The sequence below is a fragment of the Mya arenaria genome, chromosome 15 (genome assembly GCF_026914265.1).
Source record: "Mya arenaria isolate MELC-2E11 chromosome 15, ASM2691426v1".
Classification (NCBI taxonomy): domain Eukaryota; kingdom Metazoa; phylum Mollusca; class Bivalvia; order Myida; family Myidae; genus Mya; species Mya arenaria.
The window spans coordinates 1806739-1834405 of NC_069136.1; the positions used below are offsets into that span (position 1 = coordinate 1806739).

General features: G+C 36.1%; 1 protein-coding gene and 1 long non-coding RNA gene across 3 annotated transcripts; one reads left to right on the forward strand and one right to left on the reverse strand.

Moving 5' to 3' along the window:
- The first annotated feature begins 121 nt into the window (after positions 1-121).
- On the forward strand, positions 122-21529 carry LOC128218913 (cytochrome P450 3A2-like). Of its 2 annotated transcripts, XM_052926688.1 has the most exons (13): positions 122-159; positions 13107-13206; positions 13401-13453; positions 14502-14598; positions 15195-15317; positions 15540-15628; positions 15846-16466; positions 17547-17625; positions 18269-18422; positions 18614-18708; positions 19165-19308; positions 19662-19818; positions 20900-21529. In XM_052926688.1, exons 9-13 carry the CDS (start codon positions 18294-18296, stop codon positions 20978-20980), a joined length of 606 nt encoding a protein of 201 aa, XP_052782648.1. In that variant the 5' UTR covers positions 122-159; positions 13107-13206; positions 13401-13453; positions 14502-14598; positions 15195-15317; positions 15540-15628; positions 15846-16466; positions 17547-17625; positions 18269-18293; the 3' UTR covers positions 20981-21529. The 2 variants fall into 2 exon arrangements, with proteins under 2 accessions (XP_052782648.1, XP_052782647.1); XM_052926687.1 differs by having other exon boundaries at positions 15540-16466.
- LOC128218915 (uncharacterized) lies at positions 8428-9910 on the reverse strand. Its single transcript, XR_008258506.1, has 3 exons — positions 9873-9910; positions 9120-9335; positions 8428-8507 (listed from the first exon to the last, which is right to left on the reverse strand). It is a non-coding gene; the product is annotated as an uncharacterized LOC128218915 (long non-coding RNA).
- Positions 21530-27667: the final 6138 nt, after the last annotated feature.

Sequence of the window (27667 nt, forward strand, 5' to 3'; positions counted from 1 at the left end):
TCGCTCGGAACATTTCGGCCATGGCCGAGTTGTAACGACTGTGCAACGAGGTCTATCTCGAAGCTTTGTCGGAGGAGGCCGAGTTATTACGATTGTATCGAGTTGTTCCCCTTCGCATAATTGTTTTCTGTGTCAGTCAACTTTCGTTTTATTGGAAAGGTAAACAACTTGTTTTAATGCATTAAATGCTTGTTAAGTGCAAAATAACATTTCACCTACATGGTAAAATATGAATATAACTCTTTATGATCAATTTCAACCATAAAATACTTCACTTAAAACAATTTCAATATTTTTAAAACACCCCCGTTTTTTGCACATTCCCGTTTAGACGTTAGGGATTGGAAGAATCCCGTATAACACGTCTATTATTTTAGACTAGGTTCCACCCGGGATATAATAAAACATTGTTTTGGCTCTCTCTCTCTCTCTCTCTCTCTCTCTCTCTCTCTCTCCCTCCCTCCCTCTCTCGCCATTTTGTGAGTAAATACAAATTAACGATTCAAAAACTATGAGCAAAAGATAAATAATTGAATTTACTGTGCACCGCTGGGAATCTAGAAGCTGGATCTCTCGTATTGTGTACGCGGGGTTTATAGGACTTTTTAAGGAGTATATGGGACACCAGCTCGGTATTCAGACTCGCAAATACAGTGTACTGAATAAAGAACAGGGGTTGCCGACGAAGAATCTCAGCCTAGCTTGTTTGATTTTCGGAGGTATTTTCATATGCTTGACCCTGTACCATTGAACGGGGTAAATGTTTTAACTTTCGACTACTTGACTTTTTTCTGTAGTTTTTCATATACATATTGAGATCGTCGTTGGCATGAAACAACTTTAGCTATGGCCATAATGGCAATGCGATGTTTTAATTTATAATTCATTGACCACTTATGTTTCTCATATTCTGTATATGTATATATAAAGATATCCATCAATATACATCATCTCATATTCGAATAAGAAAAACTCGAAGTATTATCATAGTCTTAATGTAGTAGTTGGTACGCATTCAGTTAAAGATCAGAATTTTATAACACTGTTTATATGTTTTTTTCCCCTGACTGATCGTCTCTATGTATCCATATATTCTTAATATTAATAACCATAAGCATTGAAAAAAAATCCGGACATTTACAGACACACTGACCTTGTTCCCCGACTTTGCCATATGCACAATCATTCATCTTCTACCCGAATCATGCCTTCTGAATAATGTTAAACGATATGAAGTAGTCCTTAACACACATTAAATACCGCGAACCAAAAATAGGGCATGGTGGTATCGTCGTCGTGCAAAGCATGTTCATTAGTTACAATCTAAAGAACGTTCTAGATATTCATATTGTACGAAGAACACAGACAATAAATATTTAGTGTTCTCTGCATTGTGCAATCCTAATGTTTCTTTGAAGAACCATGTTGCTGAATATTTACATGCCTCCGGAGTGTTAGTAAAGTTAGATAATTCTATGTATTTTATATACAAGTTGACAGGTTTTACAAGCTGTTTTGTCACGCTATTTAGCAACGCTAAAGTAGTTCTGAGACTACAAACGCATGATACGGAATCAGAAAACGACAGAATGGATTTTTCATTAGGCGTGCTGTATTTTCACTGGATATAGAGGCGGAAATTGATTGGCATATAATAAACTTTTAGTTATTTACTCGGATGTGTCATAGTACAAAGTCCAGGTCATGTCTGCTTCAATTTATTTGTAGAAACATGCATACTCATAACCGTTGAAAGGGAAATACACACGTACGTAAACAATACTATAAAAGGCAGGTTCACAGAATAATCTTTCAGAAAAGAAAACGCAGCTGACTGTTGACAATATTATTACATTAGTATCTCTCATATTAAAATAAACAGTCGCACATACTTAAGCGAAGTAAAAAAAAAATCTTGGTGTCACATTCTATCTGATCATTGAACGTAAAACATTTAAACACAATTTTTCCATGCTTACTTCCCCTAGTTATGAGTACGCCTCTCACCTCTATCAAAACAAACATGACCTAGATAATGATCGCCCTTGAAACTTTGTCAAAATAAAAAAACGAAATGGAGACCTTTGCGTTTAAAACCGTTTTTTGAAATATTTTAGAAACCTTACTTAAACTGTTCCTGTTTTCCATTTTGTTAGTAGTTTCTTTGTTTATGTTGAACGTTTAGACAATTTGATCACATTTATTATAAACTTACATATAGATTAGAACGATGATCGAGAGTTTTTCCGGTTGACATTTAATTAGAAAAAGACACTAAATTATTTTCTTGCATCGAACTACCAAATTAATCATTTTGAAAGGACAACATAGCATGTAGAATGTCAGCTAAACTAAAGGATGGATAGGGTATGCCATATTTTTTGCAACCACTTCTGAGTTTAACCTATATTGTGTTTGGATTGAAAAAAAATACTGCTTCGGTGGGATATAATAATCAATTCACATTGAACGAAGGGGCCTTCTATGAGATGGCATACCATTATAGATCTTTATATCGTGAAATAAATAAATTGTTTATGAATATGTTTAAAGTTATACGTTCAGCGGTAATTAGAAAAATACGTGAGCATAAATAAAGTTTAAATTTGATGATATACTAGTTCATATCATATTCATTTGATGTTCCATTTCAATTTTTTATAAAGAAAACTCGCATTTGTTGATATTTTGGAGATCAAAGATATCAACTTTCGAATTACCCGCCACAGTTCGTAGCCGTTCGTAGCCAGCTTCGGAATCGATCATTTGCATAATACTTGAATGAAGCGCCCGTATGTAAACAACCGATACTGGCGATAGCGACTTTCATTCAGCTACCAACATGATCAAAAGAAATGTTTCTACCAGTTACTCTTGAGGTTAGAGCGTTATTTTATTTTACTTCTAACCGACTTTTTAATGAGGTTATGAACGAACTTGCATTTTATTGTTTATATTTTCTAAATTCTACCATAAATCAAAAGGCATGTCTACAGTAACTGAAGTGGGTGGGGTAAAATTAAGTTAATATTCAATCGCGCCTAATTTATCATAGATATCGTACAGTATTATGTTTGGAGCAACGCATACTTGTAAGTAAACGTGCATTTGATTTCTGGACCATTAATTCATGATTGATTGACTTATTTCTATTGTCAAAAAGATGAAACTAAAAGTAAATCACGTAGTGATCTGCATGGGTGTCAGGTAGATAATTTACTGTACAGTATAGATAAAATTCTTATTTTTGTATTTTCAGTCAACTCCAAGCATTCCCTTATCCCAAATTGATATTAAAAGTGAATGTTGATGAGCCTGATCCGTCGATTCAAATACCATAACACAGCCAACCAAAAAAAACAACAGCGTAAGTTTATAACACGTACATCATCTTAGAAATCCATTTTAAATGTGTATTCAAATGTACTTGAATGATGCAGAGAATTAAGAATCCAAAACTAGATCACTCTATAATTTGACACTTCACATAAGTGAAACCACAAGTTGATCAAGTAATAATTAATATGTTATGGGGGGGGGGGGGAGACACAATTATGTTTGGAGGGTACTCCTTTCCATATTTTTTTTTATATTGTATATTTTAAAGCTGAATTCTCACTAATTGACCGTTTTGACTTCTTATATATCATTTGTCTTTAATTGCCATTATACTTCCCAAATGTTCTTCAAGTTTCCAAAACATGTCAGTTTTTGCAATTGAAATGTGAATTTGTAAGAATTATGCAACAGTCAATTGTAACTACGCCCCCACTCCCCCAGGTCCGGCGAAATGGGCCGTGTTTTACCTCCAATGTGAACCTGGGTGAATGCGGTGGTTTTGTCTAGTGCTTAAATAGCGGGGAATGAGCCTTACCTTTGATCCCGTGGGTGCAGTTGCATTTGGTGGGGATTTTACCAGCAGTGCAGGTATATTTTCTGGACCTAAAGTCAAAGTCCCTGCTTCCCGCACCGGTGGGGGGGGGGGGGCATGGTTACAAGTGACTGGTTTGTTGTTTTGGAATAAATGTAAACAAGTTGATCAATAATGAGAGTCAGCTTCAGGGCTTTTTCTATAGTACCCACAGCTCCGACTATTAGACCCATTCCCAAAGCAAAATATACAATATGTTTTCCCAATCTTCAGAAAAAAATCCTAGTCAAACAAAAGTAAAAAAAACAAACTTTTTATGGAAGTCTTTTTACCTGTACTGGCTCATTCAGCATCCTAATTAACTATGTGTTATGTAATCTAAAGTTTTGGAAATATTTGAAATCAGAAATTATTGATTTTCATCACATTCAGAGATCTATCAGTATAAAATATTTTGTGTCATGATTTATTGCTAAAGATATTTATACCCCAAGTATTGATATTTCAGGCATTTAAGGTCTTTTGAACGGGAAATAAACTTATTTATGAAAAATTCTCTATTCGCAGGAGACTGAAAATCTTGTTTTTTTAACTGTAAAATTTCCCTATTTAGGAATATTCGCGACTCAAAATTCCCAAAATGTCTAGTGCCTTTTGCCAAACAAAGCGCTGCGCTATTTTAAAGGTAACATTTTACTTGTAATATTATTTATTATCTTTAGAAACAAGTGAGCAAGCTGACAAAGCTGCAACTTCAGGGAGCAATTGTAAGGGTCATCAAGATGGAGCCAGGTTTCATGATGCTCGTTTTAGAGGTGCTGGACCAGAGTCTGAGGAAGGGAGTAGAACTCCAAGCTGGTTTGAGTGTGCTTCAACTGCCGGGACATTTCAATGCAGAGTTAAAAAGTTTGTTGTCGCCGGGAGGCCCATCTTTCTCAAACTGCTGTAAGAACCTTATAGAAACTAAAATTCAGTATAGATCTAAGACATGAGTGAACCTAAATGTTAAATGAAGTTGATATTTATGAACAATTTTATAACATTTCATGTGAATTTAAAAGCTGGTTTTACATTATTTAATACTGCTAATGAGTTCTTGATAATTTGTACTGAAAAATGGATACTTGACAACTCATTTGCATGTTTGTACTTCATAGGAAGTTTAGTGTTGTATTTTTCTAAAAAATATGGTTTTAAACATCTTAATATGCATGTAATCACACACAGGCAGACCAAGTTGAATTGTTGGCATGTATGAAATATGGGCAGTGTTATTTTATAAACATTTAAAAGCTATTTTATATGCTGGCAAAGTTTGTATCTACTAAGTTATTAAAAGCACTCCTGTTTAGGTGAGTGCTGAGAACTTTCTTGAACATTCGTACTGAAGTAAGTATGACTTAAGGTAGCACATCACTGGATATTTCTTATTTTTAATCTTAGTATCTGTGAATTATGCTACTGGCTTTTGATAAACCTTCCCTCTTTCAGGACTCTGACCTCCTTGTTTTGAATGAAGAGGTTCTAACCCTTGCCCATTTGATGAGGCAGGATTTCTTGTGTTCATTGATGAGGAGGACCAGGTGCAACCCAACCGCTACTAGGCGACTTATATTGTGTTCTGACACAGAGTTTTATTTTTGGGCTGGTGACAAGAGGGCTATTCCCTTATGTTGTGTGGAGAGTCCAGGAAACCTTCCCGATTCCCTAAGAACAATACACTGGCCTTGTGCAAAGGAGGGTTCAGTAGATGAACACAATTTTTGCAGACGGATCGTATCTGTTCTCTTGATTTTCTTAAATATTAAAATATGATATAAACAATATCAGGTCATTTTTGTATACTTTTGTGAATGACTTGTTATTTTATAAATACTGATTTGTACTGTCTTTGGTTGCTAAACTGTCATTAAGTAATTATCTCGTTTCAATTTGAAAGCCAGAAAACCTGCATGTTATGTATACTCATGTTATTGTTTATATTTATACCCCCTCCGAGGAAGAGGGGTATATTGCATTGCACATGTTGGTCGGACGATTCGCAGCTTTGTTGGTAGACCAAAGCTTGTCTAAGTGATAACTCAACAACTGAAGGACAGATGGTTATCAAACTTGACATGAATGTTGGGCCTGACCAGTAGATAACCCCTATTGATTTAAGGGGTCATCAGGTCCAAGTTCAAGATCACAGTGACCTTTAATGGTATAAAGTTGTTAAAGTTTGTCCGAGAAATAACTCAAAAATACCTGAACGTACGGTATGGTTATCAAATTTGACATGGAGGCTGGGCCTGATTAGTAGATGACCCCTATTGATTTTAGGAGTCATTGGGCCAATGGTAACAGTCACAGTGACCTTTAAGTTGAAAAGGTTAACAAAGATTCTCTGAGTGATATCACAACAATGTCTGGCCCTATGATCATCAAACTTGACATTGAGGCTGGGTATGACCATAACTGATTTAAGGAGTCATTGGCCCTAAGTGACGAAAGTGCGTAAAGAATGAACGAGTGATAAATCAACAATGCCTGCACCCATGGCTTTCAAACATGATAAGGGAATTTGGCTTTACCAGTAGATGGTTCATTTTGATTTCAGGGGTAATCAGGTCAAAGGTAAAGGTTACAGTGACCTTGAAAGCATATTCGTGTGATTTCTTGACAATACCTGCACCCATGGTTCTCAAACTTGCCATCTAGGTTGGGGGTGACCAGTTGATGATCTTATAGATCTTGAAGTCAGAGGTCAACCTATATGCATGATTAAGTATTATGTCATATTTACTTATTTCCTGCTGCTGAAAGGATATATATTTTTATCTGCAAATATCAGTCATCATCTGAACATGATTTAGAACTTTACATACTATCCTCACACTTTGAACGGTCATAATCTTAAAACTGCCGCAAAGGCATCTAATGTCAATGACAAGTCAGCTGTCATTTCAGTCTTTGCATATTTAATTCAGTTTGCAGAATAAGCCTGACAACTTGGCGCTCCTCAAGGGGAGGGGGTTCATATGTTTGACAAACATCTCTTGTTTTTCTGTTTAAAAGCGCTTTCAAATGACACTCAAGCAATATGTCTGTTTGAATCCAAATTTCACATTTTATCTTTAAAATGTGTCATACCTTTCTCAACCTTGTTTAGAAATAATGAAATGGACCTAAAGCAGGCTCAATTTTGATACAGCCCATTTCTTAAGTAGAACAAAGATTAATGCAATAAACCACTTTCCCACAAAGAAGTAAATAACCGAAATAAAACCATGAAGATCCCACAGTTTGTTGACTTCTTCTTGATTTAAAAACTCAAATCTTATATATCCAATAATTTGTGTAAGCAAAATAGTAAAAAAAGAGCTGCCTCTGTATGCACCCGAAGAGTTGTTCGGAATGGTCAGTATGTATGATTTGCTGGTATGTGACAATTGCTCCTTAAGTGCTTATTATATTTTAAAAGTTAATATAAACAGATGAATTCTTGACAATGCTAGTCAATTTGCTAGCTACAAAATACCCAACCACAACACTGTTCTGAAATGGTCTTAAAAACGTTTGTTTAGGTTAACATCCCCAAAATTATAAGGCAGGTAAGGTAGAGATTTTATTCAAAAAAATGCTCTATCTTGTGATTGTTGTCATTTCTCGCAAACATCACTATTTTTAGCCAGTGTCACTTATATAAAACTGTTGTTACGGAGCTATATAATGTCAAAAGTTAATGAGAGTTAATGTTTAAAAGAAATACTAATGTTGGCCCATTATCTAAAAGCTAACTTGTCTTAGTGTTGTGTTTTTTTCTTTTACAGAAAGATTCCATGAAAAACAAATGTTTAATTTGACATTTTGTTTATTTTTGAGAACTTCACCAAAATAATCATCACATATAAATCAATATACATGTATGAAGTTCAACTTTCAAAGTATCCTATGTGCTTTTGATATACCCTATTCAAAGGGTTTTGGTCAAGTTCCATCCACTTTAATAGAAAATCAAACTTTTTTTAAATACAGGTAACACGACTTATAAAGCTGAAGAGAACAAATATACACACAAATTTACATGATTGCGAGTACATATTTTGCTTCTAGTACCCAAGTATTTCTTAAGAAGACACAAGTGACCATATTTTTTACCATATGTGACCAACTTGATCTCCCTAAACATTTCATCAAGGGGAACATTCTGATTAAGTTTGAACACATGTAATCTTACCAAGCAATACCAAAGTTTGATTCTATAATGTTTTAAAAATAAAATCAAGTGACTTCCATTCAGTCCACATGTGACCTAGTTTCAAACAAGACAACAATGAGACCATTGTCATTAAGTTTCATGAATATTGGAGCACATAGTAAACCTCTAGAAATGTCTCTTATTAAACCTAGAATCTTGCTCGCTGTACAATTCCCTTCTTGGTTAAGGAGATAACTGTTCAAGGTGGCTAGAGATTTGTCGAGGGTAGTGCTTCTCCATAACAGCCTTTCTACCCATACCGAAAAATTGTTGGTCAAGTGTCACATGAAGATCATTTTTTTCAGCGACTTTTTGCATGGATAGGTCTTTTTTTCTTTCACTGCGTTTACTGGGGAATATTGCCATCCTCTTCTATTGTTCCATGCACGGTTTAGTCTGCATACAAAACAAGAAATGTTTCATTTACAGAATAAGATTTGACCACATCACACACACACACACACACGCACAATTATCTAGAAGTAAGATAGTTATCGAAATAAATATTTCCACTTTCACAAAAAAGTTCGCCAAAGAACCAGACTTAAAGCTGCACTATCACAGATATACAAATTTTACATTTTTAATTTTTTTGTCTTGCAAAGAGCACATTTTTGCGAGACTATCTGGAAACCAATAATATGAGATTGCTGACAAAAAAATCAGATGGCAGTTTTTCATATTTCCGTTCGAAAAATAATGTTTAATGCATAAACATCACTTTCTTTAACTTAAATATAAAAATCTGCTCGTTCCAAGACAAAAAAAGTTGTCAAAACGTTCAATCTGTGGGAGTGCAGCTTTAAAGCCTGAAAATGTGATCAGATCATTTCAATTTCATGAATTATGATGCAGTTATTTTATGAAATGCTTATTTTTGTTTCCTGTATAAATAGCCTGAATTCCCTGATTTTTAATATAATAATATATAAAAGGGTATAACTTCAAACTTCTACTAATATAAGATGTGAAAAGAGTCAAAGCTTGCTGTACATTAAATTTATTTACCTGTAGACTAGATAGTATGCGTCTTTGATGGAAGGTGGTTGTCAAGGACAATCACTCTGAGGGCTTTAAGGGTACTAAAGTGTTTTTTTTTCTTGTTAAGCCATGGTGAATTCCTCTCCTCTTGGCTCAATGCCCATGACTTTACTCATAATATTGAATCGGGGGAGGCCACTCATGCTCATCCGTCAAATGATGGAGAAGAACAGCTGAGATGCCCTTAAAATAAATAGCATTTCATTTTATTTTCATTTATCTACTTATATCATCAATAAATGTTATATGTTAATTATCAATATTATAAATACTTAATCAATATACCAACATAATATTATACTTCCAAGCTCAAATCACTGCATTTTCATGACACAAATATCAGGCCTTATTTGATAAAAAGGATATCAACCTCTTTTCTACCTTTTCATTTTAAAGCTGCATTCTCACCTATGAACTGTGTAAACATATTTTATTTCAATTTTTGTTTTGGAATTCATTAGCCACTTTTTAAGCTTATATCATGAAACCAGTGATATAAGATATGCTGACAAAAGAGGTGAGTGCAGTTATTCATACTTAGTAAGTATGAATAACTGCACTCACCTCTTTTCAAAAAGTATGATGTTTTTTGCCTAAAAGCCTTTCTAACACTCATGAATAGAAAATGAGACTTTGGAGTTGATAAAACGCTGCCTTTGATTTTCTATATTTGAAAAGTTCGAATGATATTTTTTATATTTGCAAAAAAACTGTACTTACAGTACACTTGGCATGTTCAAGCCAGGTTAAAATCTGTGGTCTGTATCAAAAGATACTGAAACCCAAAATACTGTAAATTTTTATTAACTATTATTATATTATGTTTATATAGAAATTTCAGCAAATAATTTATCTTATAATAATTAAACCCTTGGTACATGTATTTTGTAGAGTTCATATACAAAACAGAAATATAAAAAGAAAAGAAATATAATTTTTGCATTATCTTTTTTGCATAAAAGATGGATGGACTACCTTTAACATGTTAACTAGTATCACATATGTACCAATTTCTATTTAAAGCCAGGTTCTTATATTATTGATATAAAAATGATAAAGATTTTTTTCAAATGCCAATACAATCATGAGGAGGATCAAAACAATCATTGAAATTAGACTTTTTGATGAAGAAGCCCTGATTTGTATAATTTAGCTTTTAGCTTCAAATTTCAAACAAGCCCTGCTATAAAAAATCACAATTTGGGTAAGACCCGAGGCATTTTACCAGTGCAGGGCTTACTGGCTTGTGTGAATTTAGACCATTTGTCAAAAGGAATGGATTTTCTTAACAAAAGAATGCTTTATCACAGCTTACTGAAGGGCTGTATTTACTCATTTGGGGGTTGGGCTCAGGTCCTTCAGTTAGTCAAAAAAGACATCAAATGCAGTTTTTTGGTAATAAAAATATTTCAAAACAAATTACATATATTGAAATGCCAATAAATGTGCTGTATACAATTGTTCTATTCAATTGAATTGCAGTTGCTATTGGATTTAGCTTTACTTTTTCAAGTTTTTGACGATATCTCTAACTTGCATATGATGCCCACTATTTTGCCCTTTTAACATTTGACTAAGAAATTCTGGATTTTGCATGTAATCTTATTTTACAGTGATCCAGGCATGTTTTGCCAAAGCCTGCCAAAGGCGGATCCAGTAATTGACACAAGATTGGAGTCACTCAGGGGTTGTAACCTTTCAACGTGTGTCCCCCCCCCCCCCCAGAACTGAATAATTTTGGTCAGCAATGATGGCAAACGGCCAGGTTCACCCCCTAGGAAATGTACATAATATCTAGTCCGAAATGATACATTTTGGGCAATTTATTTCTTTTTAATCCTATATAAAAATATGCCACCTGACTTTCAACAAGTCTTTTGACCATTTTTATTACTTAAGCGTACAGGGAGAAGATAAGAAATGTCAAAACAATGCTAAAAGTATGCCTGATTGCTTATTAGTGTACCAGTACCATTGATATAGGCAGTAAACAAGGAAGTTATGGGGTTAGGTGTGGGTTGTGCCCCCCATATTGATATTGCAAGTGCTAAAATCCTTAATGCTTATGTACCAGTCATTTGTAACCACAGCCCCGTAGGTCCGGGGAATAGCAGAGACTTTGACTTTTGTTCCAGCCTACCCCGGGTAAAATCCCGGCCCTGCCGGGACGACCAGTTGGTAAAATCCCTACTAATGTCCCCGCACCCTAGGGACCCTAGGTAAGGTCCATTCCCCACAAATTTTTGCGAACATAAAACCACCCCATTCACGCGGTACTGCGGGTCCACCAGGAAGGTAAAACCACGCCCCATTTCCCCAGTATACCCCCGGACCTGGGGGGGGGGGCGTGGTTACAACTGACTGGTGCATTATAGCAATGAAAAAAGTCGATCAAGCTGCCTCTGACAGTGACAGCTCTTGTTTGTTTTCGAAATTATTTTGGATTTTGAATAGGAACTTTCACTAACATTTTGGCGAATAAGTACATCCGTTCTCCAAGGAAATGGGGTATGTGCACCCGCCCGAAAGTGTGTCGAAAGATAGCCCTACTGACTGTTATTAAATAAACTATCAATATTTTTCAAAACAGGTAAAATGTTAAAGATAAATCACAAACCTATCGTGATGTTTCGTTTCCGCGCCCTCCATTTTCCCACTCCATTTGAAGCTTTGAATGCTATCCTTTTCTTTCAATGAATGCCTAAATAAACCATTTACGTCAATATATGTCCTACATTTTCCATTTACCGTCGCTTTCTGATCGATTTTGGCAATCTCTGTCTGCCTCTGTTTCTCTTTTCATTTTCATCTGTCCATCTTTGTTTTGATTTGCTGACCTCATTGATTATTCATAACTGTCACGTGCTTGTGCTCCGTTTACTTTCGTAGGCTTTCGGAACTGCTCGGAATAACTCCGAGTAGGCCATAGCGGATTTTCTGGTAACCACCAAAAAATAAATATGGTCGGAAAATCGTGTTAATATCAGGCCATCGGAGTGGAATCTAGAGACGAAATTTCGCACAACACTGAAATAAGGATGCTTTTTCACGACAGTTGTGTTATTTTTGTGTTTTATAACCAAAATTCTCGCTGAACGTACAACTTTAAATCAATATGCATCAATATTTTCATGTGTGTAACTTTGCAGGAACCTAGAGTAATTAACTGTCATCATTACTTTTAATGTATAGATTTAATATTCAGATATATTACTTAATATGTTATTAAGTAATTAACAGTAATTATCTAGAAATATACATCTACGTCGGCGCGAGCTTACCCGGAAGCAAATGTCGAACAATGCTATTGATTTTACATTACAACTTTGTGTCAGTTTCTATTTTTGACTTGACATTTAACATAAAATAGACCTATCTAAATTGGAAATAAAATCAAATGTGTTGCATTTATAAGTTTAATACAATGAAAATTTTATGGACAAGCCCAGAAGTGGAAAATTGAAAAACAAACCTTGTTTAGGGTCATAAGGCAACTGCAATGAACTATTGACAGAAACATACCCACATCATATACACAAACACATGCATACTAAGCAAACTTACATACATACAAACATTTTTTTTTTTAAAAACATACCCTTGTTAGAATTGCTTTACCGTTAAATAATTGGATTTACAACCTTGGAACGGTCAGTGAAACAAGAGTTCACTAGAATATGGCAATATATAAGTGAGGTTTTAAAATCTTGGCGTTATCTACCCTCCAGAAATTTCCTTTTAAAATGATCCAGTACAAAAAATTTAAGTCAAACCATAATCGGTTTTAGCTCTAGTTAAATCAATAAAACATCTAATACGGCCGTAATTCCTAAATTTGTTGTCCCAGAATATTAGCTTCACCATTATAAACAACTTGGCATGTGCATCCTCATACATTTTACTCCAATGGTAATGAAAGAACAATAATGCAGTAAATACAAACTATGTTTTCAGGTATGATTGGGTCCAGATGCTAATATGAAAGCACAACTACAAGATACAAGGTCCCTTCCCCGTTCCTGTATTTGGAAACTTGTTGACCTACATCATGGCCGTAAGCGGATTTTTATTTTGTTATTTTCCGTGTCTGGTATTGAGTGTTAGTCACACAATTTTTTAAATAGCGAATATATATATTTAAATAGCGAATAAATATATATAATGCAACAGGGTTTTAGCAAGCATTTTCGTCTGCCAAGTGAAGCCAGTGTTATTAATATTAAATCTAAATGCATGTGAATGTTACAGCCTGGTGCCGATCATCAGCGTAAACGGATTGAAAAGTATGGAGATGTTTTCGGGTAAGTGCAATTATCGCAGTAATTCTCCGACAAGGCATGTTTCTTTGCTGGTATCATCGTCCTTAACCATACTGTATCCTTTTCAAGATGCCGACCTTTTTAGATACATTTTTGGTTAGTCCTGTGAATGGTTTTTATATCTACCATTCAAGCTTGTAACTCCAACAAATGATTTGCATTGTGCATACATTGCAGAGATGTTTTGGTTTTCAATTTATAGTCAACACATCAATGCGAAAATAAATTATGTTCAACATGAACATATTGAGGTAAATAATTCCAACAATGTAATGTAGAGGCTCAAACGAGTTATAGAAAAAGACTACTTTTTGTTATAGAAAAACTATTTTTGTTAACATGTTACAATTTTGAAATACAGTTTTAATATAAAACATCTTAGCTGTATCAGAGATTATAAAAAGTGTTACATCATCGTTTCATTCTTGTTGTAGTACCATTAGAAAATTATTTTTAGTAATATTATTCATAATTGTATTTAGAACTATTAATTAGTACAATATACATCATATATAACACATAATACAAGATTTGATTGTATTGTTGAGCGTGATCAGTGTGTTTGTAATGATTATCGTCTGCATTTGGATTTGGTTACTTATATTAATTGTTTCACGGTGGGTTAAATGTGACGTTTAATAATTTAGAGCTCTTTTTCAACTCCCAAGATTTTCCTCTGGCCGTACGAATGCCCATTTTTAAAATTGGACTAAATAACCTATTTGAATGCTTTCTGGTATATTTATAGGTTTGATCAATATCATTTGATCACTTTTGTGTTGGAATTTAAATATAAGCATACTGACATAAGCATTAATAAATCGCGTGACATCACGCCTTTAAATATATTGATATGCATACATAGTAATATAACTTTATGTTATATTTTGTAGAGGACACTCAGGCTCAATGAAGACCCTGAACGTTGCCAACATTGAGTTGCTGTATCACGCTCTTGAATATATTGATCACGCCCGTGAATATATTGATATGCATACACAGTTATATAACTTTATGTTATATTTTGTAGAGGACACTTAGGCACAATGAAGACCCTGAACGTTGCCAACATTGAGTTGCTGAAGAAAATCATGATCAAGGACTACGTAGAGTTCCAAAACCGATATGTAAGGTTTCAATGACTGATATGGTTAATAATAGGGTGACACATTCTAATAATACTCGTAGTTTACCAACAACAGGGCACAAATGCCACCAGTGCAATTGTATTTTTGTCATAATGTGATTCTCGAACTTTTCTGCTGCTGTACATGTTTGTTAATATTAAATTCTGTAGGACGGACTTTAACATTAAAGTCAGTTTCAATATGTATGGCGTGATTTTCGTCTCTACCGCTAGTAAAGTTTTATAACTGTTAAATCACTTAGGTTCGAAATGCCTTCAATCAAACTCTGATTGTTTTTGTTAAGCATGAGCTAAAGTTTGTTGCGTCCTACATATACAGTCCAGTGTTTCATATTACATTAATATTTTTGCGATATTGTAGCATTTTTTGGTTATCTTTGCATTCTATTTAATAGAAAACAATATCTGCTTTGCAATTTGTTGATGGCTATTGAGTTTCAATTTAACAATGTTTTTCGTTCGTTATATTTTATTGAAGTTAGAATTAAAAGTACAGACATGTATGGTTATATTTTTATATTTTCCTTTCGACATTTGACATGCAACTTGTCGTTCACCATATACTCCTGCTTCTAGGTTTTCCAAGGTGTGTCCGATCCTCCACCTGTAGATAAAACATTGTTAACGCTGGAAGTTGAAGCGTGGAAACGAGTGAGACGCATTATTACCCCCAGCTTTAGTGCCGGAAAATTGAAACAGGTAGTCCGATTAGTGTCGTGGTGTATGATCGGGTTTTGTGCATGTGTAATTCTGTATGTTTGTTTGATTTGATTTTTTCCATTTTGTATATTTTATAATTGTGACCCTGTCCAAAATTCTTGTTGACGTAAAGTAATTATGCCTAAAGGGTCCATACCGTTTTTATTTATGCAAATAGAACATGTGAAAATCAGTCGATGCGATAATATTTTGCATGTGTAGATGACCAAACAGATGAATTCCTGCGCTGAACTGCTCGTTGCTGGCGTTCTAGAAAAGGCAAACTCAAGGGCTGTCATAGATCCAAGAGTGTAAATCAAATTTAACTACTTATAAATATGAAAACATGCAATTTGAGATACGTTTGCATAAATTCATTTAGCTCGATGTGACTGCATAAAAATGTCTTGCCCATAGCACCAGATAATGAAATAAACATATAAAGAACAATACATGTCGTTTTAATTTTATTTATTTTTATATTTGTTTTTATTTATTTGATTTAAGAGCTTATATCATCAATTGCAGACATTTTGGCTGCTACACCATGGACGTTATCGCCAGTAACGCTTTTTGGAATATTCACAAACGCCTTCAATAACCCCGACGACCCGTTTATTTAGCACGCGAAAAAATTATTTTCTACGCCATCCTTCAATTCATTTTTTACTTTGCATGTGTAATATTTGTTTGAATACCTATAATTATTAATATTCTACTAACAAATCTTCCTCCGTATGATCCAAGCTCATCTGTTAATGCACGATAGCATTGTTTGTGTATTTAAGTTTGAAATGTTATGATAAAGTCGTATGAGTTTAACTTTATTCGTATATAGTGAAGGGAAATACTATTTCAATGAAACAAACAAAATATATCTATTTACCTGTATAATTTCAGAAAATGGTCTGTTATTAATTGACAGTAGTTGTTGATCCATGATATTGAATTCTATTTGTGTTTTATTCTGTGTTGTTCTTGGTTGATCTTTGTTGTAATTAACATTTATATATTTCAGTTTTGTTCCCGCGCATTATGATTCCAATCACAAACCTGTTTAAGTATAGTGCTTACTACCCGCAAGATTCCCTGGACTTTTTCCGTGACGTTTCAGCTAAAATTATTGAACAACGAAAAAAATATTCAGACGTAAGTGACGATTTGATTGGCTTACCTAAACAAATGAAGCTATCTATGGTTGTCAAGGGGGTACTGCCTGAGGAATCAATAAAATCTGCAATTTACGCTGTCTAAATCCGACCCCTTGACCCCTTAAGCATAAAAGTATTCTTAATCAGTCAACAAAAATATAGCAAGTTAGATATAGCCAACTCTGAACTACTAAACTGGAAAGCTATCACTTAGTTTTTAAAGGGACTATACACCAGATTGGCACCAAAAACAGTTTTTTTCTGTAACGAATCTCAGGACAATTATTTTGTAAAATGTTTTATTTTTTGATATCATAATTGTAAAAAAAATACCAAAATGAACAAAGAAAACGAGTCGGAGACCGTGTTCGAACCGGTGTCGACAAAATTACAGTCCAGTGTTGAATCCACTGTGCTACGAAGGTTTACCCTTTAACATTTGGAATATTAAAGCTATATACCTAACTTGGTTATATATCGTGATAACATCGACTAGTCAATCACGCATAAAAATAGATTCTACTAGGAATCTTTTAAAATGGAAAATACGAAAAAAGTTGCGAAAAATAAATTATTTGTAAACGCTGTGGTACTTCAGTTAGTTAGTTTCAATGCATTGTACACATCGATACCATGTTTTCGACAATTATTATTATTTTTTTTATTTTTTTTTGCTATTTAACATACGTTGTAGAGCCTCTTTAACTCCTTGGTTAAGGGAATCACGACCTTCAAATGCCCCCTTATAATGATTATAAGTGGGGAAAATATAAATTACAGTGCAAAAGCGCGAGATACTTTTAGCGGAAGCTCGCAATAAATTCAACTCGAATCGGAATGTAACGTTTCGTGCTTAGTTGATGAATTTGATTCTTATGCTCTGAAAACGAACTTTCTTAAAACAATCCCGCCGGTTACGTTATTAAATGATAATCAGAAAACAGCAACAACTTTTCTTCTCTTCCTTGGAAATCTCATTCTGCCATTCTAAGGCATTATCCATGGTCCGTTTACATTATGTTAATGACATGTTCCCAAATAAATTATCATGCTGAAAAACCCCTCTGTATTGTTGTAGGCAAGCCGAGTGGATTTGCTCCAACTGATGCTTAATGCGGAACTTCAGGATGATGAAAACGAGACCAAGGCCACGAAAAGTACGCAAGTCAATTTCTTCACTTTATATCAATACATCAAAACTATGCTTTATTTAACACAGGATAATGTTTTTGATAGATTTGATGTTCCGTTTCAATTATCTAGCCATTTATTTCTTTAATTCGCATTCCTGTATATTATTCGGTGTCGGTAACATGGAAAACGAGTTGCACTCCAAACTATAATACTGCTCAAGTCTGTACTACTGAGCTTAAGTAGGTGTGTACCATTGCCGTCATTGAACAGACGAGTCAAGCCTGCACTGCCAATTAAAAACCGTTAGGTGCGCAAATAGTTAGTGCAATCAAGTGTTGTATGGTAAACGCAGTGTTTAGTGCATTTGCTTCTCACCAAGGCATCAGAAGCTCGATTGTTGGCCACGGCGTATGTTTGGATAGGTTTGTGGTCACCAATCCGGACAAGTGGGTTTTCTTCGAGTACTCCAGTTCCCTGACAACACAAGACCAAACATTTCGCGCAGCATCGTGTGTGACTAAAGTTAATCTAACATTTTTCACAATCGTTGTAAAAGAGATAAAGTTTAAGTAAGTGACCCTTCTGAGTGTTTTTAGGAGTGAGTGATGTGTGTGTTGTGGGGGGGGGGGGTCATCAAGAAGTTTAAACCTTACTCGATCCATTCAGGATTGTCTGTGGAGGAATTGGCCAGATGTTAATAGTGATTGTTGCCGGATACGAAACCACCTCCTCCCTTCTGCAGTATGTGGCTTACGTCTTGGCAACAAACCCTGACGTACAGGATAAACATTTAGCCCAGATAGACAACTGTATCTCTGAAGTAAGTTGAGTTATCAAATTACTCCTTTTGTTTTAAATTTTATGTTCTTCAAATATATTAAGAGCAGTTATACAATGATTCTACAGGGAAAAGCCAAATAACCAAGAAGGTAGCGAAGTCTATCTTTTTCGGCACAAGGCTAGCCCTTTCAGACACAAAACAGCGCTATAATTGTATATATATGTTTACAGGATGTCTCGGAGCTAATGTATGACGTGATTCAGGATATGCCCTACCTTGACCAAGTTATCAACGAGACATTGAGAATGTATCCACCACTTGCAGCGTAAGATTTTGCAAAGATTGTGTTCATAGTGTATTACCCCAAGAACACCACAAACAAATATACAAGCAAATAATTTATAATGATGACAAAATGGTGGGAATATTAAATGGCTACAAGACAAAGATTTAAAGGTTAAGAAAAATGTCCATATATATTTGTAAAACAATCCATCTGTTTAAACTACATGGTCAGTAGCAAAGCTTATTATCTAAGATTAGATTAGCGAAACCATAAAACAAAAAACAAAAATAATGATACTATTAAAAATAGCTGCAAACGGTCACAAACAATAACAAACAATAGTGAGCTTAGCTTTATTCTGTTAATAGCGACTTAAAATGTTTCGAGAAATCTGAGTTCCATTTGATGGATGCATGTGCATGTGTAATACATTATTTTCGTTCCAAATATAAATAAGACCATGCCTAGTTTCGAATGGGTTCATAATTTTTTTAGGACGAACAGGACGACCAGCCATCACAAGGACGTTTTGTTGGATGGCTATTGGTTTCCTGCCAACACACTGATCCAGTACAGCATTTACATGATTCATCATGACCCTCAACTTTATCCAGAACCAGACAAGTTTATACCGGAAAGGTATACCATAGATTATACATACCACCAACCTTGTCTAGCAATCCGTGAATATACTTAAATACTGTGTGTTTCCATTTTTCCATTTTTGCAAACAAATGGATTCATATTATATATACGTGGAAAATGTGAACATGTAAATTCGTAACATCGATAGTGTTCCATTTAGTGCATTGATCATACAATGAAGCTGATAAGTTATCGACCAAACCGTTCAAATTGAGTTTTTATGTTATTGACCAAAGGGTTCCGAATGAGAAGTATAATTATTAAAGTAAAAATTAGCAATGTACGACAGCAATATGTGTTCTGCATGTAAGAAAGATTTCTTTTGATATACTTTGTTCAATTTAAAGGTTTCTCCCTGAAGAGAAGGCAAAACGTGACCCTTTCACCTTCATACCGTTCGGACTTCGTAATTGTATTGACATGCGGCTTGCTCTCCTCGAGGCGAAAATCGCCCTGGTGGCCACCTTAAGGAAGGTCAAGTTCGTCCAGGTCCCAGAAACTGAGGTAATATATTTTGGTTTATCAACAGCGGACTATAAATATGTTTATCGCCAGTCGCACAAGATTTACGTCTAACTGAAAACTGCTGACACTGAAAGAGGAAGGTAGTTGGTTGTCAGTCTTCGAGGATGCACGGAGCCTTTTGTAACTATGTTAAATGATGGCATTTTATATAAGTGGTTGTTCGAACAATTTGGTTGACTGTGCTGCATCGGGTACCTTTGGCCAACGAAACTTGTATGGGGAGTTTTAAATATATTTGATCTGCTAACCGAGGGTTGGTGTCACTTTCCGTACTGATCTCGGATTGGTCTTCAGTGGTCATCTAATTGTATTTGGCGAAAACTAGATGGTCAGTTGCACATCATTTCTCAAACGTTAGCCAAACAACAAAAGTCAACAAAAGTATTCATCGAGCGACTGGCATCAGCAACCGTACGTAAAATGCACGACGAAAATTGTTCACGGGCAACGTACATGTATCTTGACCGTTTAACTTTAAGAAAAACGCTCCGTTAACACTTAAGCTAACTATCGCAGATGAAAATTATCACAGCTGCTGCATATTGCAATCATTTTGGTGCTTGGTGACTTAACCAACCCTTTGGAATTTGTCGCTGGCTTAGTCACACTAAATATACAACCGATCGCCAACTTACGACAACAAAGGAAATGTAACAAAAGAAATATGCAGCCTGCGATTTATCGCCAATAAGCAGCAATTAGTATGCAGTTCGGAACTCTTTTAAATATAGGTTGAGTTCACGGGAAATGGAAATGGTGATTAGGCAAGGAATATCTCTATACTACTATTGTTTAAGCATCATCTGGAATAAATGCTGAAATAAAAATTGTATGTGAACGGTTGTAAAAAGAATATCGGTCGCTTGCAGAGTGATTGATGTAAAAACACTTTGACATGCTGCGTTCAATTCCCTTAGGTGATCTCTTCATGTATTCAAGGTCTTTTTTGGATCCCTTTATTTTGAGAATATACTTCTTCAAAATGGCTTCCATGTGTGTCTTTGGGTCTACCACATATGTCTGAGCTATATTACTAATGTTAACATCTACCTTGTTACAGGTGCCCTTGGAAGTGATCACTTATGAGCCGTTCCTGCGACCCGCCAGGCCAGTCAAAGTTGGGGTGGAGAGACGGTATTAGGCCTAAAATTGACAGTTAATAGCACACGAGGCGTTTAATAAATGAGTCGTCATATTTATGTTATGTAGAGTCAGTGAACATACAAGTGGAAACAATTGAAAGTAGTCTATTTTTAAAATAATATTTCATATTTTACACCTCCGTTGTAAAACTTGCAATAATCGCTTGAACGGCATGTAAAGCCAACATAGTCGAAACATTTTCAATTGAACATTGGCTCTGGTAGTTGAATATTTGCGCGGAGTAGTAGTAAGTCGTACATTATGTCAATTAAATGATTTTTAACCGTTGTAAGAGGCGTGTATATCACAACAAGATATTTTGCAAATGTATGTAAAGGTGTGAATGTTGTCGTTCTCTTAAGATTGTTATACAACATTGAATGCCTTTGATATCCAATCCTATAATCGTTCATTTGTATACTCGTGTTCATTGGTATACTCGAATGTAGTGAGTATGACAAGTTTTTAGTTTCATTATTTTATCATTGTATGTGTTGTCTCTTTTCATGGTGACCTGTTTAAGCTTGAAAGTATATACAATAAATAAATTGCCATAAAAGTAAAGCTGTGTCATTGTCTAAGAATGTACGAAGGTTTATTTGCGCCCGTTCATGGCATTATGACCTGACCAAGCGGTTGTTCTTAGAACAACTTAGAGTTTTTAAATGACAAAAGAGACCTGAGTTAAAAGGGAACGCAATGCCAAGGAACATTGAAGTTACCATACATGTCATGAGCCGTCATATAATACAATTTTATTCAACGAGTTCAGGAAATATGTCAGTACGCGAGTTTTTGGCATGGAGTTATGTATTTTATAAAGACTAGTTACATATTATTTTTGTCAGATGCTAGTTTCCGATAAAAAAATAGCAAAAAGACCTACCTGTTTGATCTGCGATGCTGATGAGCCAAAAACTACATTGACAATATTTCATAAACACTTCATTCTTGAACGATAGTTGTTGTTCATCAATTTCACATTATTTCTGTAGTTAATGCAATGGTACTTCCCATCGAAATCGCGTGCTTTTCTTCGAACCTTCAGTCCTGTCATTGGGCGCAATAATACTAATGGGCGGGACAGATTTACTAGGGACCTACTGCAACTTATTCGGAATTGACATTTGGTGCATTTTAAAGCAGCTGACATTTCAACATGATATCAAGTAAATGAAACAAGAGTGTACCAGGTTTAGAAGGTTTGGTGATGAAGACATAAAGGTTATTGAAGAGCCTCACCAGTCAAAGAGGACAAGAGAAAGCCAAACATAGCTATTAAAGGTATTACAAGGTATGAATGTGTGTGAGGTGTTGTGAATTTCATTTTTTTGTGTAAAACATTGTGAAATTTGATTCTGAAACTTGGGTAAAAATCCGTATAAATCACGATTTATTGTTAATTATATTTCTTGCTCTACTAAACAAGTTTCAATTTTACTTACATCCTGCTTAACTGCTATAACGTTTCATGTGAAAAAAATACTGTAGTAAAGTTTATGAGAATTCTGGAGTTAACCTCTTTTGGTCTATCAATAATTCTTTAGATTTAGTTAAAATTTTGAAAATAGACGGTATAAAGTCTCAGTATTTAATACTTATGACTTTTCAACGCAGTATACATATATTCCACAATCTTTAGTTACAAACAAATTGACTCCTCTTATCGAAAAAACTTGCGAGGGAGAAAACTACTTACATGGCAGTTAATGTTAAAAAGGCTTTTTTTTACTAATGATCGCTCAGATAAATATATATATTGGACATGCACAGATGTCATTGAAGTTTAAAATTTTGTACTCAATAATTCTTTTCTTAAATATAATAAATGTTTATATAAGCAAACTATTGGAATTCCAATGGGTGCCAATTATGCACCTTTACTTGCAGACCTCTTTTTATACTGCTATGAAAAGTGAATATATGTTAAAATTATTTAAGTCTGAAGATCTAGCTCTTGTTGAAAAATTCAATAGCACGTTAAGATATATTGATGATATTCTAAGTTTAGATAATCCTGTGTTTACAGATAACATTCATTCGATATACCCTTCACAATTGCAACTTAATAAATCTAATACATCCGTTTTAAACGCATCCTATTTAGATTTGCAACTAGAAGTAAGATATATTGAGCATCAATCTTTATGATAAACGTGATGATTTTAATTTTAAAATAATTAATTACCCTTCTTTAGATAGTAATGTTCCTATTTCACCATCGTATGGTGTTTTTATTGCACAGTTTATACGATTTGCTAGAATATGTACAGATGTAAAAAAAAATCAGCTCCTGCAATAAACTTATGACGCAAAACTTCTAAAACAGGGTTTCCGATATTTTAAATTAAGGAAAACTTTCTCCAAATTTATTAACGGTCATTATAATCTCATATCAGTGTACAATTGTAGTCTTAAATCGCTCATTGCGGATAGTATTGCTCATCCCGATTTTTATGGTGATGTTTTAAAGAAAATTTGTAAAAACGTAGCAGACATCCAGTTTCTTATTTTGGTTAAGAATATGTTCAATGACACCATTAAGGACATAGATATTGTCAACTGTTCCCATATTTTTCCTAAATCCTGCTTGCGCTTCAGTATAAATGGAATAATTTTCGGCCCATGTATTTAAACGATTACTTATTATTCTTGTAAAAAGTTTCCCTAAAGTACTTAGTAAGGTAATTCCCCTGTAATTTTCTGGGAGGTTTTGGTCACCCTTCTTAAATAATTGTATAATGTAGCCTTCCGTCCATTGATTAGGGAAGTAGCCTTGTTTCAATATATTATTAAATAGAGCACTGAAATAATTTGATAAGTAGGGAAAACCATATTTAAGAAATTCATTTAATATAAGATCGGGTCCTCCCGAGCGCCCGTTACTTAATTGAGAACATACTTGTTTGATTTCATCATTTGAGATTTCAATATCTAACTCTGAGAACATTATTTGCAATTCCCCATTTAGAAAAAAATTTGTATGTGCATTGTTGATAGTTGCATGTGTTATTGAGTTCCATGTGATATTTCGAATGGGTTTTAAAAAATAAAAAAAATATTGCCCACAGCACAGTATTTTCTACGCCCAACTATACAGTGTACTTCAGAAAAGTTTAATTACAAAAACACACTTTTCTATCACTTAAAATATCCATAAATATGTTAAGTCAACAAAAGAATCAACCTTTTGTAGGGACAATTATGGTATTATTTGATTTTGTGCAGATCGTGTTACCATGGTAATATTTTACATGTATATGCTACTAACGAATCCAATAACACCAGTTCACACTTGAAATGGCTGAAGTTCGAGGTTACCCAGGTTAATTAAACAGTAAGCCACTCTTGGCCTGCACTGACGCACCTTACATTGTCCTCATATTAACATACTCTCTGAAATATCTTTGCAGATTTAAGTACGATTATAGACACTAATTTTGTCGCATTGTTATTCAAGATCGGCGGTGTTTTAATATGGGTTTATTGTAACCTTATAAATAATAAACTTGTCTGTGCGCCTCCTTTTGAAGTTCTGAGTCCATAGTGTAGACATACAGATGGACTTCGCAGGAGTTTACTTATATTGGAGAATAAGTGAATATTAAATATTCCAAAGTCCTCATATTTTGTCACCGTGTGTGTGCTATAGGTTAAATAGGTGGTCCATGTCAAGTAAAATTTAAGTTTTACTGTAACTTCCTGATCGTTCGTAAAAAAATGGGATCGGGTTGTGGGTGCAGTGATTATAACTTGAGTAAGACACCTGAGTGGATCAAGAGGCAGACTAGCTCAGCAATCATAAGTAAAGGCACTTGAGTCGATCAAGAGACAGCATAAGTCGGCAATCAGAAGTTAAGGCACCTGAGTCGATCAAAAGGCAGCATAGCTCGGCAATCATAAGTCAAGGCACCTGAGTCGATCAAGAGGCAGTCTAGCTGGGCAATCATAAGTTAAGGCACCTGAGTCGACCAAGAACAAGCAGAGCTCGGCAATCAGAAGTTAAGGCACCTGAGTCAATCAAGAGGCAGCATAGCTCGGCAATCATAAGTTAAGGCACATGAGTCCATCAAGAGGCAGCATAGCTCGGCAATCATAAGTTAAGACACATGAGTCCATCAAGAGGCAGTCTAGCTCGGCAATCGCAAGTTTAGGCACCTGAGTCGATTAAGAGGCAGCATAGCTCGGCAGTCATAAGTTAAGGCACATGAGTCCATCAAGAGGCAGTCTAGTTCAGCAACCATAAGTTATGGCACCAGAGTCAATCGAGAGGCAGCATAGCTCGGCAATCATAAGTTAAGACACCTGAGTCGATCAAGAGGCAGCCTAACTCGGCAATCATAAGTTAAGACACCTGAGTGGATCAAGAAGCAGCATAGCTCGGCAGTCATAAGTTAAGGCACATGAGTCCATCAAGAGGCAGTCTAGTTCAGCAACCATAAGTTATGGCACCAGAGTCAATCGAGAGGCAGCATAGCTCGGCAATCATAAGTTAAGACACCTGAGTCGATCAAGAGGCAGCCTAACTTGGCAATCATAAGTTAAGACACCTGAGTCGATCAAGAAGCAGCATTGCTCGGCAATCATAAGTTAAGGCACCTGAGTCGATCACTGAGAGGCAGCATAGCTCGGCAATCATAAGTTAAGGCACCCGAGTCGATCAAGAGGCAGCATAGCTCGGCAATCATAAGTTAAGGCACCTGAGTCCATCAAGAGGCAGTCTAGCTCGGCAATCATAAGCTAAGACACCTGAGTCGATCAAGAGGTAGCCTAGCTGGGCAATCATAAGTTAAGGCACCTGAGTCGATCAAGAGGCAGCATAGCTCGGCAATCATAAGTTAAGGCACATGAGTCCATCAAGAGGCAGTCTAGCTCGGCAATCATAAGTTAAGGCACCTGAGTCCATCAAGAGGCAGCATAGCTCGACAATCATAAGTTAAGGCACCTGAGTCGATCAAAAGGCAGCATAGCTCGGCAATCATAAGTTAAGGCACCTGAGTCGATCAAGAGGCAGTCTAGCTCGGCAATCATAAGTTAAGACACCTGAGTCGATCAAGAGGCAGCATAGCTCATGGGGTCTGGTGGTGGGTGCAGTGACTATAACCTTTCACCCATAGGCTCGGGTTGTGGGTGCAGTGACTATAACTTATAACCCGTGGGTTGGGTTGTGGGTCCAGTGACTATAACTTAACACCCATTGGGTCGGGTTATGGGACCAGTGTCTATAACTTATCACCCATTGGTTCGGGTGGTTGGTGCAGTGACTATAACTTATCACCAATTGGGTCGGGTGGTGGGTCCAGTGACTATAACTTATCACCCATTGGGTCGGGTTATGGTACCAGTGTCTATAACTTATCACCCATTGGGTCGGGTGGTGGGTGCAGTGACTATAACTTATAACCCGTGGGTTGGGTTGTGGGTCCAGTGACTATAACTTAACACCCATTGGGTCGGGTTATGGGACCAGTGTCTATAACTTATCACCCATTGGTTCGGGTGGTGGGTGCAGTGACTATAACTTATCACCAATTGGGTCGGGTGGTGGGTCCAGTGACTATAACTTATCACCCATTGGGTCGGGTTATGGTACCAGTGTCTATAACTTATCACCCATTGGGTCGGGTGGTGGGTGCAGTGACTATAACTTATCACCCATGGGTCGGGTGGAGGGTCAAGTGGCTATAACTTATCATCCATGGGTTCAGGTTGTGGGAACAGTGGCTATAGCTTATCACCCATGGGTACATGGTGCGGGTCCAGTGGCTATAACCTATCACCCATGGGTCGGGTTGTGGGACCAGTAACTATAACCTATCACACATGGGTTCGGGTGGTGGGTCCAGTGGCTTTAACTTATCACTAGTGGGTTCGGGTTGCTGGTCCAGTGGCAAAAACCTATCACCCATGGGTCGGGTTGTGGGACCGGTAACTATAACCTATCACCCAAGGGGTCGGGTTGCGGGTTCAGTGACTAAAGCTTATCCGATCAATGGGGTCTGGTTGTGGGTCCAGTGTCTATATCTTATCCGATCCATGGGGTCGGGTTGTGGGTCCATTGTCTATATCTTATCCGATCCATTGGGTCGGGTTATGGGACCAGTAACTATAGCCTATCACCCAAGGGGTCGGTTTGTGGGTTCAGTGACTGAATCTTATGTGATCAATGGGGTCTGGTTGTGGGTCCAGTGTCTATATCTTATCCGATCCATTGGGTCGGGTTGTGGGTCCAGTGTCTATATCTTATCCGTTCCATGGGGTCGGGTTGTGGGTCCAGTGTATATATCTTATCCGATCCATGGGGTCGGTTTGTGGGTCCAGTGTCTATATCTTATCCGATCCATTAGGTCGGGTTGTGGGACCAGTAACTATAACCTATCACCCAAGGGGTCGGGTTGCGGGTTCAGTGACTAAATCTTATCCGATCCATGGGGTCGGGTTGTGGGTCCAGTGTCTATACCTTATCCGATCCATGGGGTCGGGTTGTGGTTCCAGTGTCTATATCTTATCCGATCCATTTGGTCGGGTTGTGGGACCAGTAACTATAACCTATCACCCAAGGGGTCGGGTTGCGGGTTCAGTGACTAAATCTTATCCGATCTATGGGGTCTGGTTGTGGGTCCAGTGTCTATATCTTATCCGATCAATGGGGTCGGGTTGTGGGTCCAGTGTCTATATCTTATCC

Excerpts from the sequence above, each read along its gene's own strand:
- LOC128218913 (XM_052926687.1), top strand. The coding sequence starts at position 18,294 with ATGTTAATAGTGATTGTTGCCGGATACGAAACCACCTCCTCCCTTCTG. Across the intron at positions 18,423-18,613 it reads TAGACAACTGTATCTCTGAA|GATGTCTCGGAGCTAATGTA; the intron begins GTAAGTTGAGTT and ends ATATGTTTACAG. Across the intron at positions 19,309-19,661 it reads GACAAGTTTATACCGGAAAG|GTTTCTCCCTGAAGAGAAGG; the intron begins GTATACCATAGA and ends TTCAATTTAAAG.